Source organism: Aphis gossypii, chromosome 1 (genome assembly GCF_020184175.1).
Source record: "Aphis gossypii isolate Hap1 chromosome 1, ASM2018417v2, whole genome shotgun sequence".
NCBI lineage: Eukaryota > Metazoa > Arthropoda > Insecta > Hemiptera > Aphididae > Aphis > Aphis gossypii.
The window spans coordinates 69490887-69518491 of NC_065530.1; the positions used below are offsets into that span (position 1 = coordinate 69490887).

The 27605-nt window shown below is 24.6% G+C and overlaps 1 protein-coding gene across 1 annotated transcript; it reads left to right on the forward strand.

Annotated features, from left to right (window-relative positions):
• Positions 1 to 28: 28 nt before the first annotated feature.
• Positions 29 to 25694, forward strand: LOC114131856 (serine/threonine-protein kinase SMG1). Its single transcript, XM_027997172.2, has 51 exons — positions 29 to 656; positions 1809 to 1921; positions 2008 to 2177; positions 2246 to 2327; positions 2399 to 2446; positions 5604 to 5729; positions 5849 to 6087; positions 6162 to 6319; positions 6379 to 6530; positions 6603 to 6781; positions 6885 to 7036; positions 7127 to 7274; positions 7444 to 7585; positions 7676 to 7903; positions 7966 to 8106; positions 8214 to 8350; positions 8414 to 8619; positions 8716 to 8903; positions 9357 to 9676; positions 9741 to 9882; positions 10001 to 10111; positions 10188 to 10396; positions 10466 to 10622; positions 10695 to 10847; positions 10909 to 11147; positions 11211 to 11470; positions 11544 to 11851; positions 12138 to 12320; positions 12611 to 13060; positions 13222 to 13449; positions 13516 to 13600; positions 13667 to 14209; positions 14276 to 14438; positions 15560 to 15713; positions 16246 to 16365; positions 16440 to 16708; positions 17247 to 17673; positions 17737 to 18241; positions 18304 to 18500; positions 19887 to 20072; positions 20658 to 20894; positions 20956 to 21244; positions 22586 to 22885; positions 22954 to 23111; positions 23222 to 23386; positions 23484 to 23634; positions 23707 to 23867; positions 24101 to 24263; positions 24334 to 24477; positions 24547 to 24653; positions 25427 to 25694. Exons 1-51 carry the CDS (start codon positions 305 to 307, stop codon positions 25502 to 25504), a joined length of 10323 nt encoding a protein of 3440 aa, XP_027852973.2. The 5' UTR covers positions 29 to 304; the 3' UTR covers positions 25505 to 25694.
• The last annotated feature ends 1911 nt before the right edge of the window (positions 25695 to 27605 follow it).

The window sequence follows — 27605 nt, forward strand, 5'->3', positions numbered from 1 at the left end:
CAAACATGATAGCGCATGCGTTCAAACTCACACTCATATCCACCACTTATTCATAAGGGATAACCGCTCGAATCTCGAACTTTCATCCTTTTCCGTAATTCTGTCAACCCCCGAAACCCCTATTCATTCAATTCTTGTGATACATGTGCGCAGGTTCAATGATAATGAATGAAAGTTCTCAATGTAAGTATGATGTTTTTTTTCATGAACGGAATTCGTGATTGGCGCGATGCACTCTCAACTTGTTAACTTGATAAAGAATCTTGTTATTCTTTCTGAGTGACCATTGTCCATTAAAACGGCTATGAGCGATGTCAAGTTACCAACGATGATCACCATAAAATCTAAAGGCAAACCAGATTCGGATAAAGTGGCTGTCAATGGTTCCATTGATAAACGACTTGAATCCAGTTCAATTAAGTTGGAAAATGATGTTGCTACTGTTGATCATTATACGAAGAATGGCTCCTTCAACAAAGATGATTATCGTAACAAAACCACAGGATCATATTACAGAAGCAATAGAGTTTTAATGAAGAACAGATCTTATAGTAGTGATCAAGGATTTACTTCACGTAAATATAATGATGACATTCCTAAAAGACGAGATGAATCATATGATTCCAGACCCACGTATTATTCCAGTTATCGTAATGGTAAGAAATCAAAACACTTATTATAACCTATTTGTGTTAAAATTAATTGATAAATATGAATTATTACCATAGGTACAACCACAATTCAAATCATGTTAAATTATCCTTAAATTGTTTTCTAATGTAAGCAATGATAAGATGAAAAATTATTACTCTATAATATTAAACCTTTTGAATTTACCTAGCTGTAATACTTATATTAACAATTTAAAAATTATTCTGTTTATACCTTTCAATTTAATTATATTTACCTAGCTATCAGAATTTATTTATATTTTTATATTAATTACATTACCGGTGGTTAAATGAATTAACTTGTTGATCATTGATCACATTCCTAGATAAATTAGTAATATTATTTTTATGTTTTATTTAAATAAAACAAATTAAGCTACCTAAGTAGCTTACTTTTCAATTTCATCTACCTATGTATGATTTTATAATTAGTTCAAATAAACTATATTTATACTTAATAAATACTTATTATCTAGTAATAATTACATTAAAACCACTTTTATTAACTTGTACTGTCAACTAATATATTTTATGTATTTTTCTCACCTAATTATTATATAGGTACACATATTATTAACATTTAATCATTCATTAAATTTTGCTATTCTCCACATACTAACAATTAAATATCAATATGGTACCTAATAGCATTATTGGAATACAAATAAAAATTATTTATTATTTATTATGGAGTAACTTTTAAAACTTTCATTGTTTAGTTCATAACATATTATTTTAATATTTTTAATAGATTGTTAAAAGAGTCATTATTTCATTATTTGTAATTCAAACATTTTTTTTTATTATTATTTTATTATAAATTTCCCAAAATTCTCAAACAAGTAAATAATTAAAACTAACTGTAAATGCTAGGCCACTGATTATTATTTAAAAAAAAAAACTATCATATTTTAGTTTTACAAAATGTTATATGTTCCTACGCCTTAAAAACATGAAAATATTTTTAAAAATTCATAGTAGGCAATTAAAATTTATTATTTTACTTTAATTCTATTGGTAGGTATTCAAATTATTGTTTGTGACTATATATTGATAAAAATTTATTTGTGACTTTTTTCTATATGAAATTGTAAAACAAATATCCTATTGTTTATTATGTATACTACACAATTTCAGATTCTTTTAGTAATAATGGACCATCTGAGGATTCAAAAATTTCAAAGATTATTAGAAAAATTTTAAACGAGGAAGATACTAGAACACTTATAACATTATGCAATCAACTTCAAGTATTTATAATAAACTATATCAATAAAACTATAACTAATTTATTTATACCCGTTACTATTGTTGATTTAATTATTTGCTTTTATAGGAAGTATTTGTTCTGCCTGAGAATAAAAAATATATTAGACGCTCTATTGATAATATAGTTGAACATCTTTATGTATGTTTTCATTCAACTACAATTTCATACAATGGAAAGTGTACTGTTGCTAAATGTTTAGGAAAATTTGGACATGCTTTACAATACGATTGTAAAAGGTATAAGAAATATAGTTTCTTTTGAAAATATCAACATTTTGTGTACTAATTTAATAATATTATTTAAGGTTTATTGATTTGATGTTTATTAAGTATAATTCAGAACGTAGTAAAGAAGTTAAAACATTAATAATGCTGGCTTTCTATGAGGTAAGTTGAAAAAATATTATATAATAATAAATTTGATTATAATGTAATTTGATTGTATTGTATGTTTGAAGTTATCAATGGTAGATCAGAAAAGGTCATACCTGGAAAGTTTGGCATCGGTATGTATTTTATTTGTGTGTTTAATTTTGATTAATATTTGGATTTAGACACAGTGAGTTCCGTTTAATGTGAGCACATTGGTTCAGATCATTTTGATTCTATTAACCAGTTGATCCCATAAAACTTTTTTTAATGATTCTATATTTATACATGTGCTTAAAATAAAATAAATACATTTAAAATAAAGTAAAAAAACTATCTTTTTCAATTGTACTTGAGAATCTACTTATTTCATTTTCATATTAGCTTGAAATTGAAATCAATATTCAATTAATATATGTATAGTTTTTAATTATTTAAAATTAAATACATTATAATATATGTTCATTATACATAATACTATAAAATAACAATTATAATCAATTTTAAATATCATAAAAATGATAAGAATGTTCATTAAAATGATTTAATTATCTGGTACTCGGCGATTTTAATAAAAGGTTAATTTAACATTAATTATATAAGATTTGTTTTGTGATTTTCATTTTTGATTCCAATAATCGGTTGATTCTTTAAACCAGTGATCACATTAACAGGACTCATTATATTATCAAATAAGTTATACATCCATCATTATTGGTTGATAATACAGTAGAACCTCAATTATCCTAACTAATTAGAATCACATCTAGTTCGGATACCGAAAGTTTGAATATTGGAAATTGTTGTAATAAATACATATACATCACCAAAAAATATAAGTTTTATTAATATATTTGAATTACATTTTTAAGAAATTTATAAAAACATCATTTAAAAAACATTTAAAGCAATTTTGTTGGCAAAATCATTCATTTTTATTTGTAAAAATTTCCATTTTTTTTCCATTGTAAGAACATTATGTTTACATTTTATTAGATACTTAACACTCGTAATATGATTCTTAAAAATGTGTACATGGTAGAAAACCAAACTAGATGGATGAGTAAAATATAAGGATATCGTTTAGATAAACCCACCATGTCTTCCAATAATTGCAGTTTGGATAATCAAAGTTCTACTGTATATTAAAATACTACTTTAAAAATTTAAAACCAATAACATATTTTAACATTATTTTATGCTTAATGAATAATATACCAACATTTACCTGAATTTGTGTAAATATTTATTTTAATATTTCACATAAAAATGTGTATAGTTTTAAGTAGGTGTAAATTATAAAAAAACTGGTGAAATCGCTAATAGGTATCAAGTGTACCTTGTCATTGAGTAGATCACTGTAATTAAAGTGTTAAATTAAATATTATTAGCTGTTATCAACTTAAAAGTCAATAATTTTGTACTGTAGAATTCGAATATATTAATAATATAAATAACTTAAAATTATTCTAAATGTCTTAAAAATTGCATTATTTATAACTAGTGCTGGGATTTTAATGCCCTAAAATATCTCAAAAAATGCAATATAAATATGTATTTATATTTATTAAGACTTAATAAAAATTTTTTAAAAAAATTATATAGTTAATTTTTTGTTATTTTACGTTGTTACTTGTTTTGTTTTGTTGTATTTCTATTTTCTTAATCATTCATTAAAAAATAATAATTAAAAAAAAAATTGTTTAATATTTTAACTTGTTTTTGCTAGTACATATTAGCCAATAAGTATATAACAGGAATAATTTAAGCAGAAAGTCCTAGCTATGATAAAATTGTTATCAACGATAATCGATTGTTGTGCTATATAATTTATAAATCGTACTGTCGCACATTGGCAGTTTGCCGAAAATATCTTGTTAACCTCAACAATTTTCGTTCATTTTATGAACAAATTGTGAAAAATGCTCTAAAAACTAAGAAAATTCCCTAAAATCTTCCAAAAATACCCTAAAAATGCATTTAAGGTTAATTTTGATAAAAAATATAAAAAAATTCAAAATAAAAATTACTTTAAATTAATCAGCATCACCCAAAACACATTTTATACTTATGGAGCAACGTTTTGAAACACTAGAAAAAAAGATGCATTTGCATCAAAATCCCAGCCCTATTTATAACAAATAAAAATAATATTATAGTATTTATTAGCGAAAAGTTTCCTTAAAGTAACCTAAGTCCTAACCATTTTTTTGAATTACATCAAATAACTAATATTGTTATTTTTGAATTAAATATCTAGTTTCATTCAAATTTGAACTTAATTATTTATAAAACAATTATGTGTAATATGTATTTTTAAGATTTATGTTGTCATAATAACAATTTATGACATACGTTTAAATCTTCATCATCAAATCTTTAAATTGAAAATATTATTTATTTTTATCTATAGTTTTTGAACTTTTCCCGGTTACTCAGAATAGTACAAGAATTTTTTTTTACTTTCGACTCTCTGTATTCAATAGTATCATTTAGATAATATTTGCTGCCAAAACTGTTCTTGAAGTTGAAGTTAAAAGCATATTTTTTACTTTAAAAAGTATTTATTCAACTTTTATTACTAAATCTCATTATTCAAAGTATTGCTTATGTTCAAATTTAAAATATTCCTAATTAAATATTAATTCTAGAAATGTTATGTTTTTTTTTTCTTTATATTTTTTTTTGTTTTTACTGTTTAGCCATAAAATATAAAAGTTCATTATGTTATGGAGTTAATTTTATCTAGATACCTTTAATTGTAAAATGTTATACTTTAAATATAAAATTATATACATATAAAGCTAACAGAAATTAATATTTTCCTTTTAAAAATAGTTGAAGATATATTTTTTTATGAATAAACTTCAGAATATGTTTAACAAATTGACATTTTTAAGTAAAATTTATTTTAGTTGCAAAACAAATACCACTTATAATTCCTAATTTGTATCAATAGTGAATAATGACTATTAATTTCATATTATAAATTACCTAGTTACTAAGTTGGTGGTTGCTGTTAATTTCAATAAATTATACTTAACTGTTTTTATAATACTATAATTTTACTATAAAAATTATTCTTGAACATGTTTTTGAAATTTATTTTTTCTATTTTTATATAAGTGATTGTTGTGTTATACGTTTTCTCTTAAATAATATCCATATTTGCTATTGTTACTATAATTAATAATTAAGGTTGTTAATTTAGCCAGTGTTTCTTGATTTTATGTTACTTTATTAAATATTTTGCTTTCCAACTAACTTGCATTCGTTTTTTTTTTCGTTTTTGAGCTTATACTGGAGAACATGTACTTGACTTTAGAATCAATTGATTCACCTGAATTAATTACAGTCACTGCTGATGTTGCTATAAACTTTTCACATGTGTACTGCCGAGCTTTCGAACCTTACTTTAAGGTTAGTATTTGTGTACATATTACCAAGTATGAGTATACTTAATTTTAATAAATATATTTATATATTATTATTAACGATATTATAATAAATAATTTACATTGTATTGTTTATGTTCACAGGACACAGTGGATATATTGGTTGGTTGGCACATTGATACTTCTCAGTCTACAGAAACAAATCAACGTATATCACAATGCATTTTTCGTTTATCAACTTATTGGACTGCTGACATGAGTTTCACTCTTGGCTTACTTGAACAATTATTAGAAGATATGTCTTCAATATCTGATGGTTTTGAGGAGAATATTAAAACAAAAAAACTAAGTGAAGATTTAGATAAAATTTTAGCATTTATTAGGTACTATTTCCATTTATTGAAAACATACAATTATTAATATATGTATTTTTATTTTTCTATGTATCCATGTTTAGAGTATTTAGTATTGTAGCTGAAAGTGTTGGAAAACATTTAAGTCCTAAAAGTTCATCTGTAGTGTCCTGGCCTTTTTTAAGTAATGCACTAATGACTATAATAAGGACTCTGCTCAAATGTGTAGATGTAACTATTGATGAAAATATTATTGAAGCGGGTAAAATAACTAATACCTATTTTAATTTTTATATTTATTAATTTATAAATATTTTTTAGCTAATAACTGTATTTGGTTGATTCTGGATATTCTTCAATCACAAATGCCTTCAATCAATGATTTAATGATTAAAGTTATTGAAAAAGAATTGTTACACATTGATGAATTTAAGTTAACTGTTATTGTTTCAATTTTTAGAATGATTTCAAAGGTTTGTCCCCATTAATTGTTATGATTAATCAAATATCAATTAAAATTATATAGCTTAATAAAAATGTATTAGGTTATACGAGAAGGAAGTACAAATCTATCTAAAGAATTTGTTGAGATGTTATTATGTGGTAAATCAAATTTACGACAATTGAGATTTTTACCATCCGTAAAATTACATGATTCAAATATAGCACTTTACCAAAGTTTATTGAGTATGAAAAATGTTTCTCTAGTGCTTATAGTATACAGGTATTTTGCTTTATTATAAGTATATCATTTTTTGATTTATAAAATGTATTGCTAAATAATATAATTTAAATCTTACCTTTAAAGTAATATATGTTTTTTGTAGGTATATCACAGGAGATTTGGAAAAAGCTTGTCAAACATTGGATCCTAATCTACAATCCTTTTGTGTTGATAATCCATTTAAAGACATTGAATATACATTAGAAGAAGCATCTATTGTCGTTCATATAATTTTAAAATGCCTAACAGTTATAGGTAACATATACATATAATAATACATGATTTAATATTAATTTAAATTTTTTATTTTGTAATAAAGTTTTATATATTTATTTTTTCTAATAGCCAATGACAGCAATTCTATTATTGGTATGTGGGCATTGCAACCAAGCATATTTGAATTATTATCTACAAAGTTAGATCCAACTATTATTAAAATGAACGATCCTTTGCGTTTTTCTTTGATGTTCTTGTTGTATTCTCACTGTAAAAAGTAAGAACATTTTATTTACAAATTAGTTAAACTATATACTTCATTTTTAAATTATATTTAATGTATATCATATAAAATATATGTTTAAAAATAAGTTAATTTTACCTTTTTATTGTTGGTTTCTAATTTATTTTATGTGTTTTTTTAATTCTACTTGCTTCCTTTTTAGACATAACAATTTTGTTGCAAGTAGTCGATTAGTGACAGCTGGTAGAACAAGTGAAAAATCTCAACAAAATGTTGAAATTAATTCTCATAAGAGTGGAAACTTAGTGAAAATATTAAATATTTTTGAAAAATATTTGAAAATGGTATTAACTATTATATTTTAATATTTTATAGAAACATAATACACAAATATTAAAACATATCGACTTCATAATATAAAATATAATTTTTAGAATGTAAATTTGGATTGTAAGCTTTTGGTTTTGAAATGGATACATGAATTACTGATGCATGCAGATAGTGCTAGTTATTTGAACATAATTTTAATTTCACCAGAGATGATAAATATTGTTCGTTCTTTAGTACATGTAGCATTAAAACGTAATGAAATTTCTTTATTTGAGGGCATAGCACAAATATTAAATATTGTCCTTGAAAACCCTACATTCTGTCAATCAAAGGTAATTATAAATATTTATATTATGATGTTTGTATTTATATAAATTTATTGTTTTGATTGCAGCCACTTTTAATTGTTGACATTTTAAACTTGTGTCTTTCATGTATAAATCTTACTGAAAAAGATATAAGCAAACAATTTTATGCTTTAATTCATAAAATATCCTTGATTACTGTCCTACAAAATATATCGATATGCTCATTGGTAAGTATTAAACTGAAAATTATGCATAATTGAATATAGTTATAAATTTTTGTTTTAACAAAAAATAATAATAATAATTTTTCTTTACTTTATATTTTTGCTAATAGAAAAACAAAAGCAAATTTAATAAGAAAATTAAACAAATGATGAGTTCACATATGAGACGAAAAGCTGTTGTTACATTAAAAACTGAATATTTTAAAAATTATATGTGTGAAATGATTGAACCTAAAAGCAATAATAAGTAAATAAATAATTGTTTTAGATTATTGTTATTTTGAATTAAAAATTGTTGGTATTTTTCTAGTGATTCTACCAGTGATTGGTTACTAGATGTAGTAAATAGTTGTTCATTTGATATTGATAGTGGTGAAACTGAACTTTTATCTCAGGCTCAACACTGTCGTGTTTTATTATATTTTTGGATTAACTGGGAGGCAGCTAATTTTTGTGTTATGAATCGTCTTCGTACTCCGTTTGGAAAGCCTAATTCTACTTTTAGAGCTATTGAAAGTAATAAATTAAATTAAATATTTTATGATTTTTTTTTTTTTATTATTATTATTTGATCAGCAATGCAAATATTGAAATATATATTTAATATCTTAGGTGGTATAAAAGTTTGGGCACGAGATTCAATATTAACATTGAATGATGATACAAAAGTTAAGCACACTGAAGGAAAATTAAATAACCTTAGATATACAAGAAACTTAGTAGCATTCATAGAATGTTTAGAAAAATCTGTTTGCAATGCTATTGATGGTACTGCCACTGCTCTACCAACTGCACAAAAAGTAAGTTTTAAAATTGATATATGATTAGAAAATTTATTTAGTTTCTTTAACTTTGAGCTTAAATTTATTCTTTAAAAAACAAATGTGTTAATACAAAAATAAACTATATTTAACTATATACTTAAATTATTGGATATTTTGTTCAAATTTAGAAATATTGATATTTCATTCTAGTTAAAATATATTTATACATTGTTAATAAATTATTTATATTATATAAATAGCGGTGAGTTCAATCTTAATTGTTATAACTAAATAAGTACATTTTAAATTTCGAGAGGAGACATGAATCTATTTATTTGTTTAACAATGATGTTTTTTTTATAAATTACAATTATGTACTCATTTTTTACACACATTTGAAGCTAATTACAATTCCAGTCTAAAAATGTAGAGGCAATAAATTAATTATACCATTATATATATTACATACATTTTTTATTTATTTTACAGCCTGTTCGACATTTTTTTCATACAAATCGTAATACTTGTTATGAATGGAATTCAACAATACGCAGTGCAATGCTCGCTGTATCCTTAAATTCTGGTCTTAGCTCTTCAGCTATTCGCCACGGTCAATATTTAGTTCAGCATTTAACAAAACAAAGTGAACTTCCAGTTAAAGAGTTTATTTTAGCTATTATTCAATTAGCTTGGGCTTACTGTAAACTTAAAGAATCAGATTGCATTCGTGGACTTTATGTATGGTCTAAAGAAGTTGCTCATATAAAACTACCATTTTTGAATGTACTTGCTGATCAGGCTAATGGAAAGTAAGTTTTGATTATAACATTCTGAATAACCAATTAATTTGTTTAAATGTTAATACTTTTAAAGATTTGAAGAAGCAGCTGAGTCATATTTGAATATGCTTACTACAAACTCAGATCAAATAATAGTATATCTTAAAGGTGGAGGTAGTTCAATTAATAATATTGAAGGTCCTTTAGAAGTCTTACAAAAATTCATCATTGAACAAGTAATTAATACTATTATTTTTAAATTAAGTTTATATTATTTTAATTTTAAAAAACTGAAACATGCTACGACTATTCTATTGACTTAAAATATTGAACAATAACACTTGATGTTTTCAGTTAAAAGAATGTTATGTGTCAATTTGTGACTGGAAACCATTAATGGATTGGTCACAGAATGAAGAAAACTTTTTACCGTCAATTGCAAAAGACAAATATTTTTGGCAAAACGTAAGAATTTGATATTTATTATATGAAACAATTTCTTATAATTAATAATTATAATATTATATTATCTTTTAATTAGAGATTTGTCTCTGCTAATGATTTGCAAATTGTTAATGATGTCGAAGAAGGAAATTACAGTTGTATTAATGATTTAGTTAATTGGTCTATTGATGAAAATTCTAAAATAATAAAAACTAACTGGAATTGCTATGATCTTATAAACCAGATTAAAAGTCGGCTAATGTATGTTGTATTGAAAATGAATATTTCTAAAGGAAAATTAGATAAGTATGTTATATAAATTTATTTTTTGTGTTAATATTATACTGGTAAATCATGTTGAATATTTTATTTTAGTGAAAACAAATTAATTGTTGAAGACTGTCAAGAAGTAGTACAGAATATTTTTCAAGAAAGTTTAACAGACAGTCTTTTGGAATACACACAAGAACTATCTGTCCTATCTTATGCTATAAACTCAATATTAAACAAGAGTCCTATATTATTTAATTTAGTATGTTTTAAATTTAAATACAATTTATTTTATTTATTTATTTTATTTCTATTTTTTATTTTTCTATTACAGGTTAATGATATAAGTAATAAATCAGTAAGATCTAATTTACTATGTCAGGCATTGTTATGGGATAAACTTATTGAAAATCAAATGCCAAATTATGAACACAGTATTCAACAAATAAATAAACCAAAATCTGACACATCATTATTATATTTAAATGTAAGATCTAAATTATTAAAATTAGTAAAAACAAACTTTAAAATATGTTATTAATTTGCAGTTGGCTCATGTAGCTCGTAAAGAAGGCAATGTAAATCTTGCTACACGAGGAATGCTTCAATACTTACGATCAAATAGAGCATATGATTTCATAAATCTACCTTCTATGGGAAACAAATCTGAATCTATTTCGTGTATGCTACAGCAAATTGGAGAACTTCTTGTAGATGATACAAATGCATCGTTATGGCCAAACAATCATGCATTAGTAGTGCGGCAGTTTTCCAAACTTGTCCATCAGTAATACAACTAAATTAGATGTTTAAAAATAAAAATGAACTGGATTTTTTTTTTTGTTTTTAGTTGTGTATCACAAGAATTAGGGATTGAAATGTGTATGAAATCAGCTTTCAAGTTGTTGGAGCAAGCACAGTTAAAGAATGACAATAATCTTAAAGAAGATAGTTCTCGAATACTTATAACATTAGGAAAATGGTTAAATTGTGGAAATAATATTCCTGACAAGACACTTATTAAATCATCTATTGAAAAATCTGATATTTTATTAAATTTTTCAAATGAAAATTTATCAAAAACTAGCCAGTTAATTCGCGAAGTCATAAGTATATATTTGTTTATATTTTATACTTGAATAATATTTTTTTAATAATTTCTGCAATTGTGTTGATTTCATAGAATCTGATTATACGTCATCAAGTGATTTAGATGAACAGACTTTGATGATTGGTCAACTTTTAAGGATTTCAGTTTCATATTGTCCGTCAATGGCAAAAGCATGGAATGAATTAGCAGGCTGGTGTTATAAATTAGGCCGTAGAGTAGTTGATGAAGCGTATAAACGAAATACATATTTGTTAAATAATTCAGAAATGGCTACTATAGATGCTTATATTCCTTCCAATGCTACACAAGAAGATCGTGACAAAATATATGGCATTCTTAATGTAGTTACATCTACACCACAAGATGATGATGATATTGGTGTATGATATATACTTCTATGATTAAAAACTCTTTTTAGTTTAAAATTTGAAAATAAAACTATGCATTTGTAAAACCAAATAAGCAATTTTCAAAATGCAATATGAGTTTAATGGTTGTAATTAATTATCATTACAACTTATATTGATGAATATATATATCAAGTTTTAAATTATTTAAATTATTCTAATAACAATTTTTTTGTTTTTATAAACTAAAAAAACTTCAAAAAAATTGACTTTATCACTTGTTTACTTTAAATAGTAATTTTATTGATTTTATTTTCAGAGTGAACATATTTATACTACTGAAACACTAGTATATGAATTACATAATGTTTTACACTTTGAAGATGATGAGTTGGCTGGATTAATTGATTGGTGGAGAAAATCTCATTCAAGAATTTATGGATATTATCAATTATCTGCTCAAGCTTATTTTAAATACTTACAGTTATGTGATAATCATCAGGTAAATTAGTAAAAAATATAAACCAACATTTTAAAACACTTATCTAACTAATAGGCATTAATCTTAAATTGTATTCACATGAAACTTGTTTGGATTATGTTTTAGTATAATGATCTAGTAATTATTAAATATATTATTAAAATTTTCCAATTATCTATTTTACCAAATTGCAATTTAATATTATATAAAAATATTTATCATTTACATTTATAATTATTGAATATTATATTCAAATGAATATGTTTAAAAAATTGATAATTCTTATTTACTATTTTTAATATTATATTTAGGAAGAGTCTATTGCAGCAACATTGAGATTATTGCGCCTTACTGTAAAACATGCTCTTGAGCTTCAAGGTTCATTAGAAGAAGGCTTAATCAACACTCCAACACAACCCTGGCGTTCCATTATACCTCAACTATTTTCAAGACTTTCTCATCCTGAACCTTATGTTAGACGTACTGTGTCTGAACTACTTTGTCGTTTAGCCATTGATGTTCCCCACTTGATAACATTCCCTGCAGTTGTTGGATCCGATACTGGTCTAAGTACTATAAATGAAATGCCCTCTTCAAGTTTGTTGAAATCTAGTAAAGAAGTGGGAGATGAAACAAATTTAGTACACGAAGAATTTGATAGCAACGAAGAAGATGACGAAGATTTAAAAATTGGACAAGATGAACAGGCTATGGTGTTGGAAGACTGTTTTCATTCAATGGTCAATACACTATCAAAACAGGTATTTAAAATTAATAATTAATATTTTTCAATTAACTATAATAATAATATATTAATATATCTAATATATATTTGATGTATAATAATTTTTAAAATTGTTCACTACAAAAAGTTTAAGTTGATCAGTAACTTTCAATAATAAATATTTAAATGTATATTTAGGCCGGTGAAATGATTTCTGAAGTACGAGTTTTAGTTTCTGAATTAAGAAGAATTACATTATTATGGGATGAATTATGGTTAGGAACATTGGTGCAACGGCAAACTGATATTAGTAGACGTATTAGTCAATTAGAGACAGAGCTGAATAAAACTGAAAACCATCCACATCTTACAGATATAGAAAAAGAACATATTGCTGTTGAAAAATACACCATGTTACTTAAACCAGTAATATATTATATTTTATCATTTTCATAATTTTTAATAATTATATTAAACAATATTCATTTTTAGATTCTTTTTATATTTGAACAATTGCATGCAATTACTTCTGTTAAAGCTGAAACACCTCACGAAGAATGGTTTCAAGATAAATTCGGTAATTTATAATAAATTATATATATAACAACAATAATAATTAATTTGTAAATATTTACATTTTTAGGGTCATATATTACTCATATGTTAGATAAATTACGTAGACCTGTTGATTCAGTTAACATAAACGTACAAGAAGTATGGAAGTCCATAAAAAATTTGCAGAGTAATCTTCAAGCACGCATAAGCAAAAGAGGATCATATTCTTTGAAAATGGAAACAATTAGTCCTGTCCTTGCTAATCTCAAAGATACTAAAATTGCTATGCCGGGGGTTGAACGAGTCGTTACAGTTGCTTCTATTCATAATAATGTTGCAATTTTACCTACATTTACTAAACCAAAGAAATTAATATTCTATGGGTCTGATGGCAAAGTGTATACATACTTATTTAAAGGTTTAGAAGATCTACACTTAGATGAACGAATAATGCAACTTTTATGTATTACTAATACATTACTTAGTGGATCTTCTGACCATTATAGAGCTCACCATTATCCAGTCATACCATTAGGACCAAGATCTGGTTTAATATCTTGGGTAGATGGTGTTGTACCTATATTTATGTTATATAAGAGATGGCAACAAAGACAGGCTTCGAATAATGATGGTAATAAATAATAATTAAAAGCTCTTGTAGTTGAATTGATATTTCTATGTTTTTATTTTATGATAGGAGTGAATATGCGTCCCTCAGAATTATTTAATTCTAAATTAACACCACTGTTAAAAGAAAAAGGAATTATCAATATGGAAAATAGAAAAGAATGGCCACTAAGTATTCTAAAGGATGTATTAACGACTTTGATGAATGAAACACCTAACAATTTGCTTTCAAAGTATGTATAGCTGTTATAATACATAGTATATTATATATATATATTTCCTATATATAATAGGAAATATAAGCTTTATAAATATTGTTTAAATAAACATAAATTACAAAATTACTCTTATGAGGTAATTTCTTTTCCTAAAAGTGCTCTTTGATTATTTTGACTATTTGTCTCAAACTAATATAAAATATAAAATTATTATCTTTTGAATAGTATAGTGTGACAAAACAAACAATTAAAATAACAATACTGATAAAAATTAATTTTTATATACCACTATATGTGAATATTGTAAATATTGATATTACAGTATATTGAGTAATTGCTAATAATAATTGTTGTATTATTCTTAAAAATATCCTAGGGTTTTAGAGGATAATTTTTTATTTACACATATTTTTTTCTGAATTTTTAAAAAAAAGAATATTGCTATTTTTTTTCAATTTGTTATTTTTCTTTGCAATTATATTTAAGTATAAATTCAAATATTAGGTATATTATTTGTATTATTCTCCTTATTTCTATTGTAAAAATAAATAAAAATTCTCCATTTAATTATTAATAATTACTATTGTTTTATGTTAAAAGATATATCTGTTGAAATTTTAATTACTTTTATATTATTTTGTGATAATAGTTTTACCTTCTTTAAAAATTTATTTTAAATTCTGAAATTTTATAATCTTATAATTTTATAATTATATTATATTGAGGATCAGTAATATTAATATTAAATAGCTGGAGCAAGGATACCCACTTGCCTCTCCCCCTTAGATCCAGCACTGCCTGGGACTACGGTTTTAATTTAATTATTTTACACTAAATACATTCTTATCAAAATAGCTTAAAAATAACTCACATGATTATAATTTGGTGTTATATAATGTTGTAGGTATAGAAAACCAATTGATTTCATGTAGACTTTAGAAAACTAATGTAAAAATTATATTTTTGTATTACAAATTTGGTGGGCTGCAGGTGAAATATAATACAAAATATTTATAATAAATAATATAACACCATTTTGGGGATAGTAACTTATTAAAATTAGAGTTTTTTTCAACTTCTTTAAGGTTTTGTTTTTATTTGAATATAAACATCTATTTTTTTTTTTTTTTTTATAGTGAACTATGGACACAAAGTGTTGATTCTGGTTCTTGGTGGCAATCTACATCATTATATGCAACATCATTGGCTGTCATGTCTGTTATTGGGTACATTATAGGTTTGGGTGATAGACATTTAGATAATGTACTTGTTAATCTACAAACTGGAGAGGTTTGTATATTTTAAATTTTACCAAGTTCTTAGTTGAATTCTCAGTTTAACAGTGATGGATATTTCTTTAAGTATCCTAATTAAAATAATAAATACATTTTATTGTATTGTAATTACATAATACGCAGTTAGGTACTTTATAAAATTATTTTGACTTTATTTTGCATTGTTACTACTTGATCACATTTTTTTAAATTATTTATTATAATAAAAAATAAATAAATAATAAATATATAATAAATATTATATATTTAGTAATTTTTATTAATTTTAATTGATAAACATTAGTAGTTGTATTATGTTTTTAATATTTTAAATATTTCTACAATAATGTAATATATTTGAAAAAAAATATTGCTTGATTGTTCAACCTTAACAGGGGATTTACAGACTTAACATATAATGTATTATTTCATTTATACAAACTTAAGCATTTTATGTTTTGATCTAATTAAAAGTGATATTTAATTTAAAACAGTCTGTTTTTTAGTTACTTTGTAAATATTTTATTTAATATATATGGTATTTACAGGTAGTACACATTGATTATAATGTATGTTTTGAGAAAGGCAAGACATTACGTGTGCCAGAAAAAGTTCCTTTTAGGTTAACTCCAAATTTAAAAGAAGCTCTCGGAGTTACAGGAATTGAAGTAATATATTACTCATTAATTATTGATTATTTTTTTATTAATTAAAATAAATATATATATTTTTTTCCAATCAGGGTAAATTCCGTTTAACATGTGAACAAGTGATGAAAGTATTGAGAAAAAATAAAGAAACTCTATTAACATTGTTAGAGGCTTTTGTGTATGATCCTCTTATTGACTGGACTCCTGGCAATGAAACTGGATATACAGGTGCTGTATATGGAGGAGGTCGATCAATTGTAATGGAAAATCGACTAAATAGACGACAGTTAGAAAAAGAAATTACATTAGCTATGCTGAATGTGCGCATTACAGAAGCAAAATTTGATTGGTTAAATAATAGGTAATTATTCTATAAATATTAATAATAAAAAGTCAGTTAGCTGATATACTACTAGGCTACAGAAAAACACATGAAACACAATTTTGAGCGTAGACGTTTATGTTGGTTGTAACTGGATGACATACATTATTTCAAAATCTATTAATGAATTTGCAAATATTTTCTTAATTAATTTCCAGTTCAAATAAAAATTACGTTTTTATTATTATAATTTTAAAGGGTTTTACTGTTTTAAATGTTAAAATATATTTTTAATTTTATGTTTTAAAGTAGAATATTCTTTTGGAGTATTTCAATACATAAAAATTTAATTCGAGCAAGTAGTTTTGAAGTTACAAGTATTTAAAGTTTAGATAAGCAAAGTAGTAAACCAAAATTTTGTGGGATGTCCCCTTAATATTCTACTTCACCAACCGTAGCTTTAAATACTTATGAATTATGACAGTTTAAATAAAAAGGGTCACATAAAAAATAAATGTGTAAAATACATACATCATAAACTGATAAAAATCTGAAAAATAATTTTAATTTTTTTTAGAGATAATATGCTAGAATCAATGACCAGTATTATGGAAAGTTTAAATAAATTTTTATTGGAAAGAGAAAAATTGCAAAAGATGGAAGAAGGTTTAGCTGAAAGTCATCAACTTATGGCATTGGTTAAAGAAGCTGAAGCTTCACCAGCTGGTCAGCATCCACTATATAAATTACCAGAACGATACTTTGCATTACAACAAACACAGAATTTGATGATTGGAGCTACAATGTCACTAAGACAAAAAGTTGAAGACTGTGATTCACGGTTGTCACAGTATGAAATGGCAGTACATTTTCTCGGAAGTAGTCAAATTCGTATACTAATTGATCAAGAAGAATCAAAGTCCATTCAATTATTTAACAACCTTTTACTTGATGATGTAAAAGAATTTTTACAAAATGCTGGCCAACCAATGTTAATTGAACAAGTAATATTTGATATATATATATATATATTAATGTATATTACTTTTTATTATATTTGTTTACAGTGTATACAATCAAATGATGATTTAACAGTTTTATGCCATCAAAGAAGCAAATTACTCACATTGTGTTTAAGGTTGCTTTATGACGTACAATGTTTATTAAATCTGTTTCCAAAATCTCATGTTCGTAATCATCGTCTAACATATTATAGACAATGGTTACAATTGCTAATGGATTGTCCAACTACATCAATGTGTGATCAAATTAAAGAAGAACATAAAATGCTTTATTTAGGTGTTCCTAATGCTGAACCCCCTACTCCACAAACAATTGCATATAACATGCAATTACAGCAAGCTGCTCTAGAAGCAAGTCATAGAACTGCTAAAATTGTAGAAAGAATCAGAATATTAGACACAGAAAATGAAATAAATTGTTCATTATTAAATGATGAAAACTCTATCATTAAAATAAATGAGAACTCAAATGAAGGCCTAGAATTTGTAATTGCTATTGGTTTATGTGCTATTAATAAAAAGTTTTTAATGATGGAGACTTCTACATCGAGTAAGTTCATCAAATTTCATTAAAATATATTGCAAATTAATAACAATAATATGAATATTTAGATGCTGGGACACAGCTATTAGATATGACTTCAAAAGATGGAGAATGGGTTTTGGTTGATATGTATATGACTACTACTATTGCGGTTAAAATGGTCTCATCAGTTTTGACCGATAATGAAAATGTCGAATTTGATGCTGATTTAGCCTTTGCTTTCAACTGTTTGCGTGCAATACAAAACCTTTATTGTAGCCTCCAGGTTTGATTATTTAATATGACCTTACTCCTTATTATCATATTTATAATATTATGACTTATGTGATGTATGGTTATTCAAACATATATTATATTATATTTTGGTATAATATTCTATGTTGCTTCTAATAGTTAAATTTTCTTTTAACCTTTAATTGCACATTAAGTAGAATTGTGTACCACATTTTTGCCCCATTTTAATTTACTTAGTATATCGATTATGTGTTACCTCTATAAATCTACTCTATGTTTCATCTTATTCAATTCACTAGATCAGATTTTCAACTTTTTTTGACTCACGGCACCCTTAATAATTTTTTAAAACCCGGATATGCCATATAACCTATACTCTATACCAGGGGTGGCCGTCGAAAAGAGACTTGCAAGCCACCAAATATATTAATAAATATGGAAGAGCCCAAATGTAAAAAAAAAAGGTCATATTATTATTATATATGTAATACATAAAATCAAAAAAAAATTTTTTTTGTAAAAATGTTATGATAAGATGCGAGCTACAAAAGGCTATGAGACGCGGTTTAGCCATCCCTGCTCTATACTGAATACACAATAGTAGTATATTGTGTGTTTTTACTGATATTTTGTAACTTTGGTTTTATTTAGCTTAATGCCTAAGTAAGAACAAAAGTAGTAGGTACACATATTATATTTTATAAAATAAATTATCATATTGATCATTAATTATGTATTTTTATATTTAATTATTATTATATAATATAATTTGATTATCAAAATTAATTAAAAATTAGGTAACTTATGGAACTAATGTGACACTTGGGCTTGTTTTTTTTACACAAATATTTTATTCTTGTTCGAATAGTGGATATACTTACTCTTATTTCTTCTTAAATGAACTCCATTTTCATTTGTTTATTTGTTTTTATATTTAATAAAATAGGTTTTATATTATAGTCTATTTTATTACTCACAATGCTATATTTTTCATGAAATCGTTTTTTTCTTAAAAAATGTGTTTTAAATAATTTTGTTGTACTTTTTGAGCTAATAAAAAAAATATTCATGTTATACTGAATAAATTTGTTATATCAATTGGTTCTGAACAAATACATCATATTGTATGTTGTTTCTATTAGTCAGATAAAAAGTTGAAAATATAAAAAAAAATTGAATTGCGGCATAGAGTGGTGCTGCAAGCATAAATTAACATGATAATTAAATATGCGTGCACTTAAAGGTTAATCATTTTGGTGTTAATCTAAAGAGAGTTATCTTTTATTGATTATAACTTAATAGTATTCTATTTCTTTAAAAAAAATAAAAACACTTGCTAAATATATACTTTTGCTAGTTGATCTATTGATCATATTAAATGACAATACATAAACAACTATTGACTTTTTAATTATAGAAAATGAACTACAATTTTTTGGATATTATTATGCCTGAAACTATTAAGAAATTATGTGTGGAAGAACCAAGTACAATAACTATTATCACAGAATTGAACAATATAATTAACAACTGTTCTTTAAGCTTCAATGACTTAATAGAACAACTCAATGTTCATCTTAGACATGTGATTATGGGAATGAAGGTAATTTGATGTATTTTTTTTCTAAAACATTATTAAAAAAGGGGACTGAACTGAACAATTAAAAAATATGTATTTTTGCTTATTAAGTGTAAATGTAGTTTTAAAAAACAATAAATGTAGTGTTCTAAATATTGTCAGAAAATTATTTCTATGTTTCTTATGTTTTATAAGATGCATTTTATTGTGAAATTTTAAAATCATCCTATTCAACAAGTGTATCTAAAATATATGAGTAGTATTTACCTATGATACAATTAATACACCTACTATACCTACAATAGTTCAAAACCTAGATTTTACATTATAAATTATAATACTGTATTAGTTTAAACTTTAAATTTTATTGAGTATAATATTATTTTATTATTTTATTTAGTCACTTTGAATGTTTTAAAATGTAATAATTTCATAACATTAATAGTTTCTAAAAAAATACTGATAAGATACCTCTAACAATACTGAAGTTAAAATACTGTCACTGCCAAATTTATACATACATGTATAAGCTCAACTTTTTCCTCGTTATATTTTTTACTTTGTAAATATGGAAGTTTCACTTAATGCATATTCTTTGTTTAATTTCAGTCTCCAAATGAAGATTGTCGAACAGTTGTTCAACAAATACGAACAAAGTTTGCTGAATTGATAAAAAAACCAGAAAATGTAGTATTATCTCAAGGAGAGATGCTTTTAATTGGCTTCAATGGTCTTTTTGAAGATGTATCTTTGGCTAATGAAAATGTCATTAAAATGACATCCAAGCTCAAGGTTTCCACAGCTTGGAAAATTGTTGATCAAATTAGAGAAGCAAAATCATTACTTGTAAGGTGTACCAATTGATACTTTTATTGTACTACTTACTATTTATTTAATTAATTCATAGGGCGCTGTTATGGATGAAGGCCCGTGCAGCATATTAGATGATATAATGTTTTTGAAGTCTCTTCTTACTATGAAAGAAGTTTTTAACATGTGTGCTGAAGTAGCAATTAACTTTGGAGGTAGAAATACACAATGTCTTAGTGGTTCTCGCTATAATGAAGATATGATTTCCAAGCCTGTGAGATGTTTCGTTGCTGATTATTTAACTAAACGATTATTAGGACTCTTTTCACACACAGTGGCTGTTAATATTTGCTATTTGTTGCAACATACTGGTTTCAATATCAATGGTAATATAACTTTCATTTAAATTTAATACACTTTTTTTAAATTGCGTAATATATCCCAGTAAAACATATCATTGTTAGGAATAAAACTCTGTATAAATATTAATACATTCCAATATTATATAACTAAATAATAGTGAGTTGTAATTTAAATGTAAATGTAAGTTTGAAATATTAATTTAACTTTTTTACCGTTAGATAAAGTACAAGAAAAAGCATGGACTATTTATAATAATATAATATATGTATTATAAATGTAAGCATAGAAAAAAACTGAAAATATAAGTACTTTTAATATAAAATATTAGTAATTATGACGCTCTCTACTGTCACACGGCACTTAATATATTAAATTTTGATATCAATAAATAAAATGCTAACACATTTTTTTGCAAAGGTCCCCACATAGCAATGATACTGAAATGTAGCCAAACTTAATTTATTGCCGCAGTAAAAGACATTAAAATTTCACTTCCATCGCTGCAGTGTATATAAATCTCTATAGATACACTAGCTAAATTACCTAGTTTCGCCTAGGAGGTATTCGACTATTTTATAAAAAAAAATGAGTTTATCAATAATCTTTTTTAAGTTTTTTTTTTTTTTGAATGATGACATACATTTTTATTTCATATTCCTAAGCAGAATATTTTTAGAGTATTTGGGTACATAAAAATCAAAATTTGGATGAGCAGTTTTGAAGTTATAACTAATATAAGTATTTAAAGTTTAGGTTAGTGCAATGTAGTGATATGGGAATACCCACCCTGTAAAATGTTGGTCTACTATTCTGCTCTAATGCTCAACTGCTACCTAAACTCTAAATAACTTTAACTTCAAAACTATTATTGAAATACTTCTAACATTATTTGAATATTTTGCTTCAGAATATGCTATTAAAAATGTATAAAAAATTTAAAATTGTTGTTTTATTTCAACTAGAAATTATATAAAAAAATTGTTCACAAACATTAATAAATTATTAAATAATGAGTTGTTTGATAAAGGAATCACTTAGTTTAGTCACTCTGGTTGTGATTCATGAATATTCAAATTCTCATCAATTATATGAACAAAATTGGAACAAGTTTGCTGTCTTAAATATTGTTTCTAGTTGTACATGCGTAGTAAAAATACTCCTAATTTCTATTTATAGTAATAGTACTATTATACACCTATTTAATAATTTAATATTTTTTCTATATTATATTTTATTATTAAAATATCAAAATTATGAATTATCATTCAAGAAGTTTAAAATGGGATATAACTTTATTTATGCTGGTGATTTTTTTTCCTTAGAATATGTTAACCTAACACTGAACTTTTATACTTCATTTATAGCTGAATTAGAAAAACGAGATATTGGAGCAGATAGTAAAGTTCCATTAGAAGAACTCTGTAAAAAGTGTATGGAAGAAGGAATTAAAGTTGGTAAATTCAATCGTGGACAGTCAATGGATTTATCATCTTCATTGATTAAATTAGAAGAAGTTTGGAGAAAAATTGAACGACACACTCATTTGACAATCAGAGCTCATCAATCAGACATTGGTGCACAAAGATTGGCCATACAATATGCAGCTCATTGTTGGCTTCATGCTATTCCAGCTGCTGGACATTTGGATAACCTTCTCATTCCTGGTGAATATAGAATTATTCAAAATGATGAATTAATTTAATTCAATTTTTTTTTTCATCTATTTATAAAGATCGGGGTACAATTTTGATGGAATTGAATAATATATTATCTCCATTGGCTGTTATGCAATCTCAAATTAATGAACAAATGGAACACAGAAGTTCATTAACATCAAGTGTTGATCAACGTTTAAAATGGGCTTCAGGGGCAAACCCAACTGTTGTAGAGGTATAATATAAAAATTTATCTTTAATTTAAAAATATAGAAATAAAGTGTGTCATAAGTTGTCAATTCTAATATTATGTAATACATTTTAATAAAAATGGTAACATTTTAGATGGCGAATAATTTTGAAAACAGAATGAAACATGAAAAATTAATGATTGACACCAACCAAAACCTATGCAGTTCTATACTAACAGTTGTTAGTTCTCTGTTACAAACAGAATCATTATTCACCCGTACTTCAGAAGCTATTTCTGCTGATATTTCATTTTTACAAGTATTTATATTATAAAATAATGTTTGAAAACTTTTAAATACTTATAACGCCAATAAATGTGTGAAATAAATACTAATAATTTTATTATTTTTAATAGTTGGTTGAAGATTATCAAAAAGCGTGCTACATGGCTACAAATATTGGTATATCAATTACTCCAGAAGAAGAAACTCTTATTAAAGTAGTCCCTATACCGCAGGGACCTATTGAGTGGACTTGGTTAAACAACACAGTCAGCATTATTTCTGGTAAATCATCTAATAATATCATCATAACTTAATTGTATTGTTTTTATGTAACTTATATATCTTTATATTTAGAAAATGTTCAACAATTAATGGCTGCCCAAGAACCACTTAAATCAGAAATTGCTTGTATTCAAATATTGATCAAAGAACAGTTGAGCGTTCTTAAATCCAATTTAACGTCCCATAATAAAATAATATCTGATGTTCGGTTATTATTAAAGTCATTGACAAAAGTATGTTTAAATATTTAATACCCTACATTCAATAAATAATATTATATATTTTACTATTCATTACATAAATAAAATATAATTTTAGGAAATTATATTTTATCTATATTATTTAATTATTTTTGTTATTTATCGTGAAATATTTATTTTCATTTATTTTAATTAAAAATTATTTAAACTAATATTATACAATAGTAATTAAGTATGTACAATTTATTGAATGGTTTCTTTTTCAGATTGATAATGTTGGTACAGCTAGTATAAACTATGTAACAAAATATTGTTCTTATTTAGACCAATTTATGTCTTTAATTGAACAATTAACAGCATTTAATGAACCAACAATTCAACATGTAAATGTTTTACTCAAATCAATACAATCACTTCACATAAAAACACGTAAATAAGTTTTATTGTTCAGATTAAATAGTTGTGTAATGTTATACTAATTTTTATATTTTATTTTCAGCACAAATTTATGATGATTTATTAACAATCTTGGGTGAAAAAGGATTACTTATAAAACAGCATAAACGTCCACCTTTAGTACGTCAAGATAGTATTTGTTTGTCACCAAGAAAAGGATTACCACGAGATCCCCATACAGGAAAAGGTATTTCAATTTAAATAATGTAATATGGATTGATAATTGATAAATTATAACTATACAATGTATTTTTAGCTGTTCAAAAATGTAATGCATATGCTGTTAGCGTTTGGCGACGTGTTAGAATGAAACTTGAAGGCAGGGATCCAGATCCTGGTCGACGATCAACTATTACTGAACAGGTAATTAAAATTGAATAATCTAAGTAATAATGTTTAAACTTATCTTTTTCTCAAACTTTAAACTTTTTCTTTGTTTTATTGAAAAACTGCTTTAATAACTGAAATAATGTGAAAATGTATTATTATTAAATTTCAATGCTTAAGATAATCTGATTTATTTAATAACTTAAACATTTTAATGATAAGACAAAGTCATAGTATATTATAATTTTTAAATAGTTCAAGCAACATCGTTGTTGGATGTGATGCTCATGTGTTTCAATTAATCAACATGGTAAATTTTTGTTCTGTAGATTTATTTTCGTTGTTAGTTATAATATTTTACAATATGAACCTATTATATTATTTAAAAGGTAAGAATTTTATTTGTGTTCTCTCAGTATTTCTAATTTTTTATTAAGTTATAAGAATGTAAAAAATTAAAAATGTTATCATACATATAGTTCTAAAATTCAAGCAAAAAAAGAAAAAGAAAACCAAAATGAGAACACGGATAATATTCTAATCTTTAAATTATATAATAGGTCAATTTGCTGTAATAATAAGATTAACAACAAAAATGGAATCTGTTGAATACAAATTTGATATGTTGTGCATTTTTAAAGCAGAAACAACACATTTGGCATAATTTTCTCATAATCATATTTTTAACATTATTGTTTTGTAACAATATTCATTATGCACTAATAAAAAATATTTGTAGTTTAATAAGTCTTATTGTGGAGTGTCCATTCTTAATTATTACAACACTGTTATTTTATTTCATTTATTAGGTTAATTGGGTGATAAATGAAGCCACAAATCCAGACAATTTGGCACTGCTGTATGAAGGCTGGACACCGTGGGTGTGAATAACTAAAATTAAAGGCACTTGATGGTGTCTTTTGGGATTGAACAATAAAATACTATTACTACGACAAATTGAATCATTGACCGCGCAAAATCTAACGAGTTAATGAACAAAACTACACAGTTGGGTTAGCAGTGTGTTTGTCATTTATAAATTACCAATAAAATATATATAAAAAAAAAAAACAATAATATTATTAATAATAAAAATAAAATAAATATCACAATTATTAGCCATGAGAACAAACAGTTTATTAAAGAAAGATCACAGTGTTATTAAAATGGCTGTTTAAATGGTATCAGATTAAGGGTAAAGTTGGTGAAAATGTCGTATCTCGTAAAAAAAGAGCATTAGTTTGCGGTAATGATTGTCATTTTTTTTTTCATTAGCATTAAGTAATTCAATATTTCTTAATATTAGGTCTTTGTTGCGTTTCTAAAAATACATTTACTTTTTCACCATGTGTCTATAAATATATGTATAATTTTTTTTTTTCACAAAATTTGTTCAATTGTAAAACATTTTTTTTTTCTGGAACAATGTAGTTGTATTACATTATTTTTTTAACATTGTAGAAAATTTTATTATACAGTGAGACATGGTCAATCATTTTTTTTTTCTATATACTTTTATTAGAACTAATAATAGTTTATAACTTTATTTTCTGCAATTATGCATTCTTCTTAGTTAGTAAATAATTATATTTACCAACTTTTTGATTGAATTACATTATATTTTTTGTGACAAACAAAGGGTAATATGTGTTTATTATACATGAAAAAAGGGAAAAATATTGATCATGTGATAACATGTTTGTTCTGTATTATTTTTGTTTAAAATTTATAACTGTCTAAAATTATTTTTTTTTTTTCAAAAATAGTTTTCTTGCTTTTTATTCTTATAATTATATAAAATTGTTTTATTAAATATAAATATTGTTTTTAATATCTATATTCTTATAAGAGTATAGATGTATACCAATAATTTTATTAGGTAACACCTAATACCTATAGTAATATTTTACTTGTATGTGAATCAGTCATTGTAATTCAAAACAACAGGCTCAGGTATATATATATATTAATAATTGATTGATAAAGGAACTTGAAATAAATGTTTTTGTTTACATTCTAAATTTCAATAAAGTATTAGTTTAAAAACATTTAATTAACCATACATTCCTTTTTTTTTTATGTATACAAGATTTTTTTCTTCATAATATTAGTCACAATCTGTCATACAAGAACATTAAGTGTAAGAATTAAGTGATAATCCAAGTTTTGACTAAATTAAAATATCATTATTATACATTTTTAGCTATTAGATTAATAAGGCTTGATACCACCATCAATTCAACTTGGGTAGTTTGAGGATTATTGAATAAATATTTTGTTTTTGAATGATTTTGAATATTTAATTTGAATTTTCTGAAAAATCTTAGTTACCTTCATTAAAGACAGAAAAAAGGTGAAAGATCATTTTTTAAGAACTGATTTTAGTATAAAACAGTCTTATAGTTTTAGTTTAGAGGGTTTTGGATTAGAAATACTGAGTGCCATTAGTATTTGAAATGTTTATAATTTGTAATTCATATTGGTTTACAGTAGTCACAATACTCACAATAGAGTTCATAGAATAGTAGCTTAATTAGTCAAACTATATGGTTATAGAATAAAAGAGAGTGTAGAAGACAAAATTAAATATTTATTTATTAATAAGAATATTGCTTTAATATACAGATCAAGTACCTAGGTGCTGGTCAAATTATGAATCAACATAATATATTTTGTAAGTACAATTATATAACTGCAAGAGGTATTAAATCTTTCAAAGTCGATTTAATATATTATTTAACATTATGCATTTATGCACTTTCGTACGTCGGCACTTCAGCTCGATTGTTTCGTAATGTATACCTATAACATTATAACGACGCAAACGTTTGGATGTTGTTGCTTGTGTTATATTGACAAGCTTTTATAATTTTGAATAATATGTTTATAATATCCAGGTCGATGAATCCAACAAAATAACCAGAAATTCTTTAAAGAAATATTTTTAAAAATTGTGGTTATTGAATTGCCTACTTTGTAATTGTTGGG

What these genes read in the sequence shown, in the direction of transcription:
- LOC114131856 (XM_027997172.2), top strand. Translation starts at nt 305, where the DNA reads ATGAGCGATGTCAAGTTACCAACGATGATCACCATAAAATCTAAAGGC. An exon ending in TTGTATTCTCACTGTAAAAA is followed by an intron (nt 7,275 to 7,443) that starts GTAAGAACATTT and finishes CTTCCTTTTTAG; the next exon opens with ACATAACAATTTTGTTGCAA. An exon ending in CTACATTCTGTCAATCAAAG is followed by an intron (nt 7,904 to 7,965) that starts GTAATTATAAAT and finishes TTTTGATTGCAG; the next exon opens with CCACTTTTAATTGTTGACAT.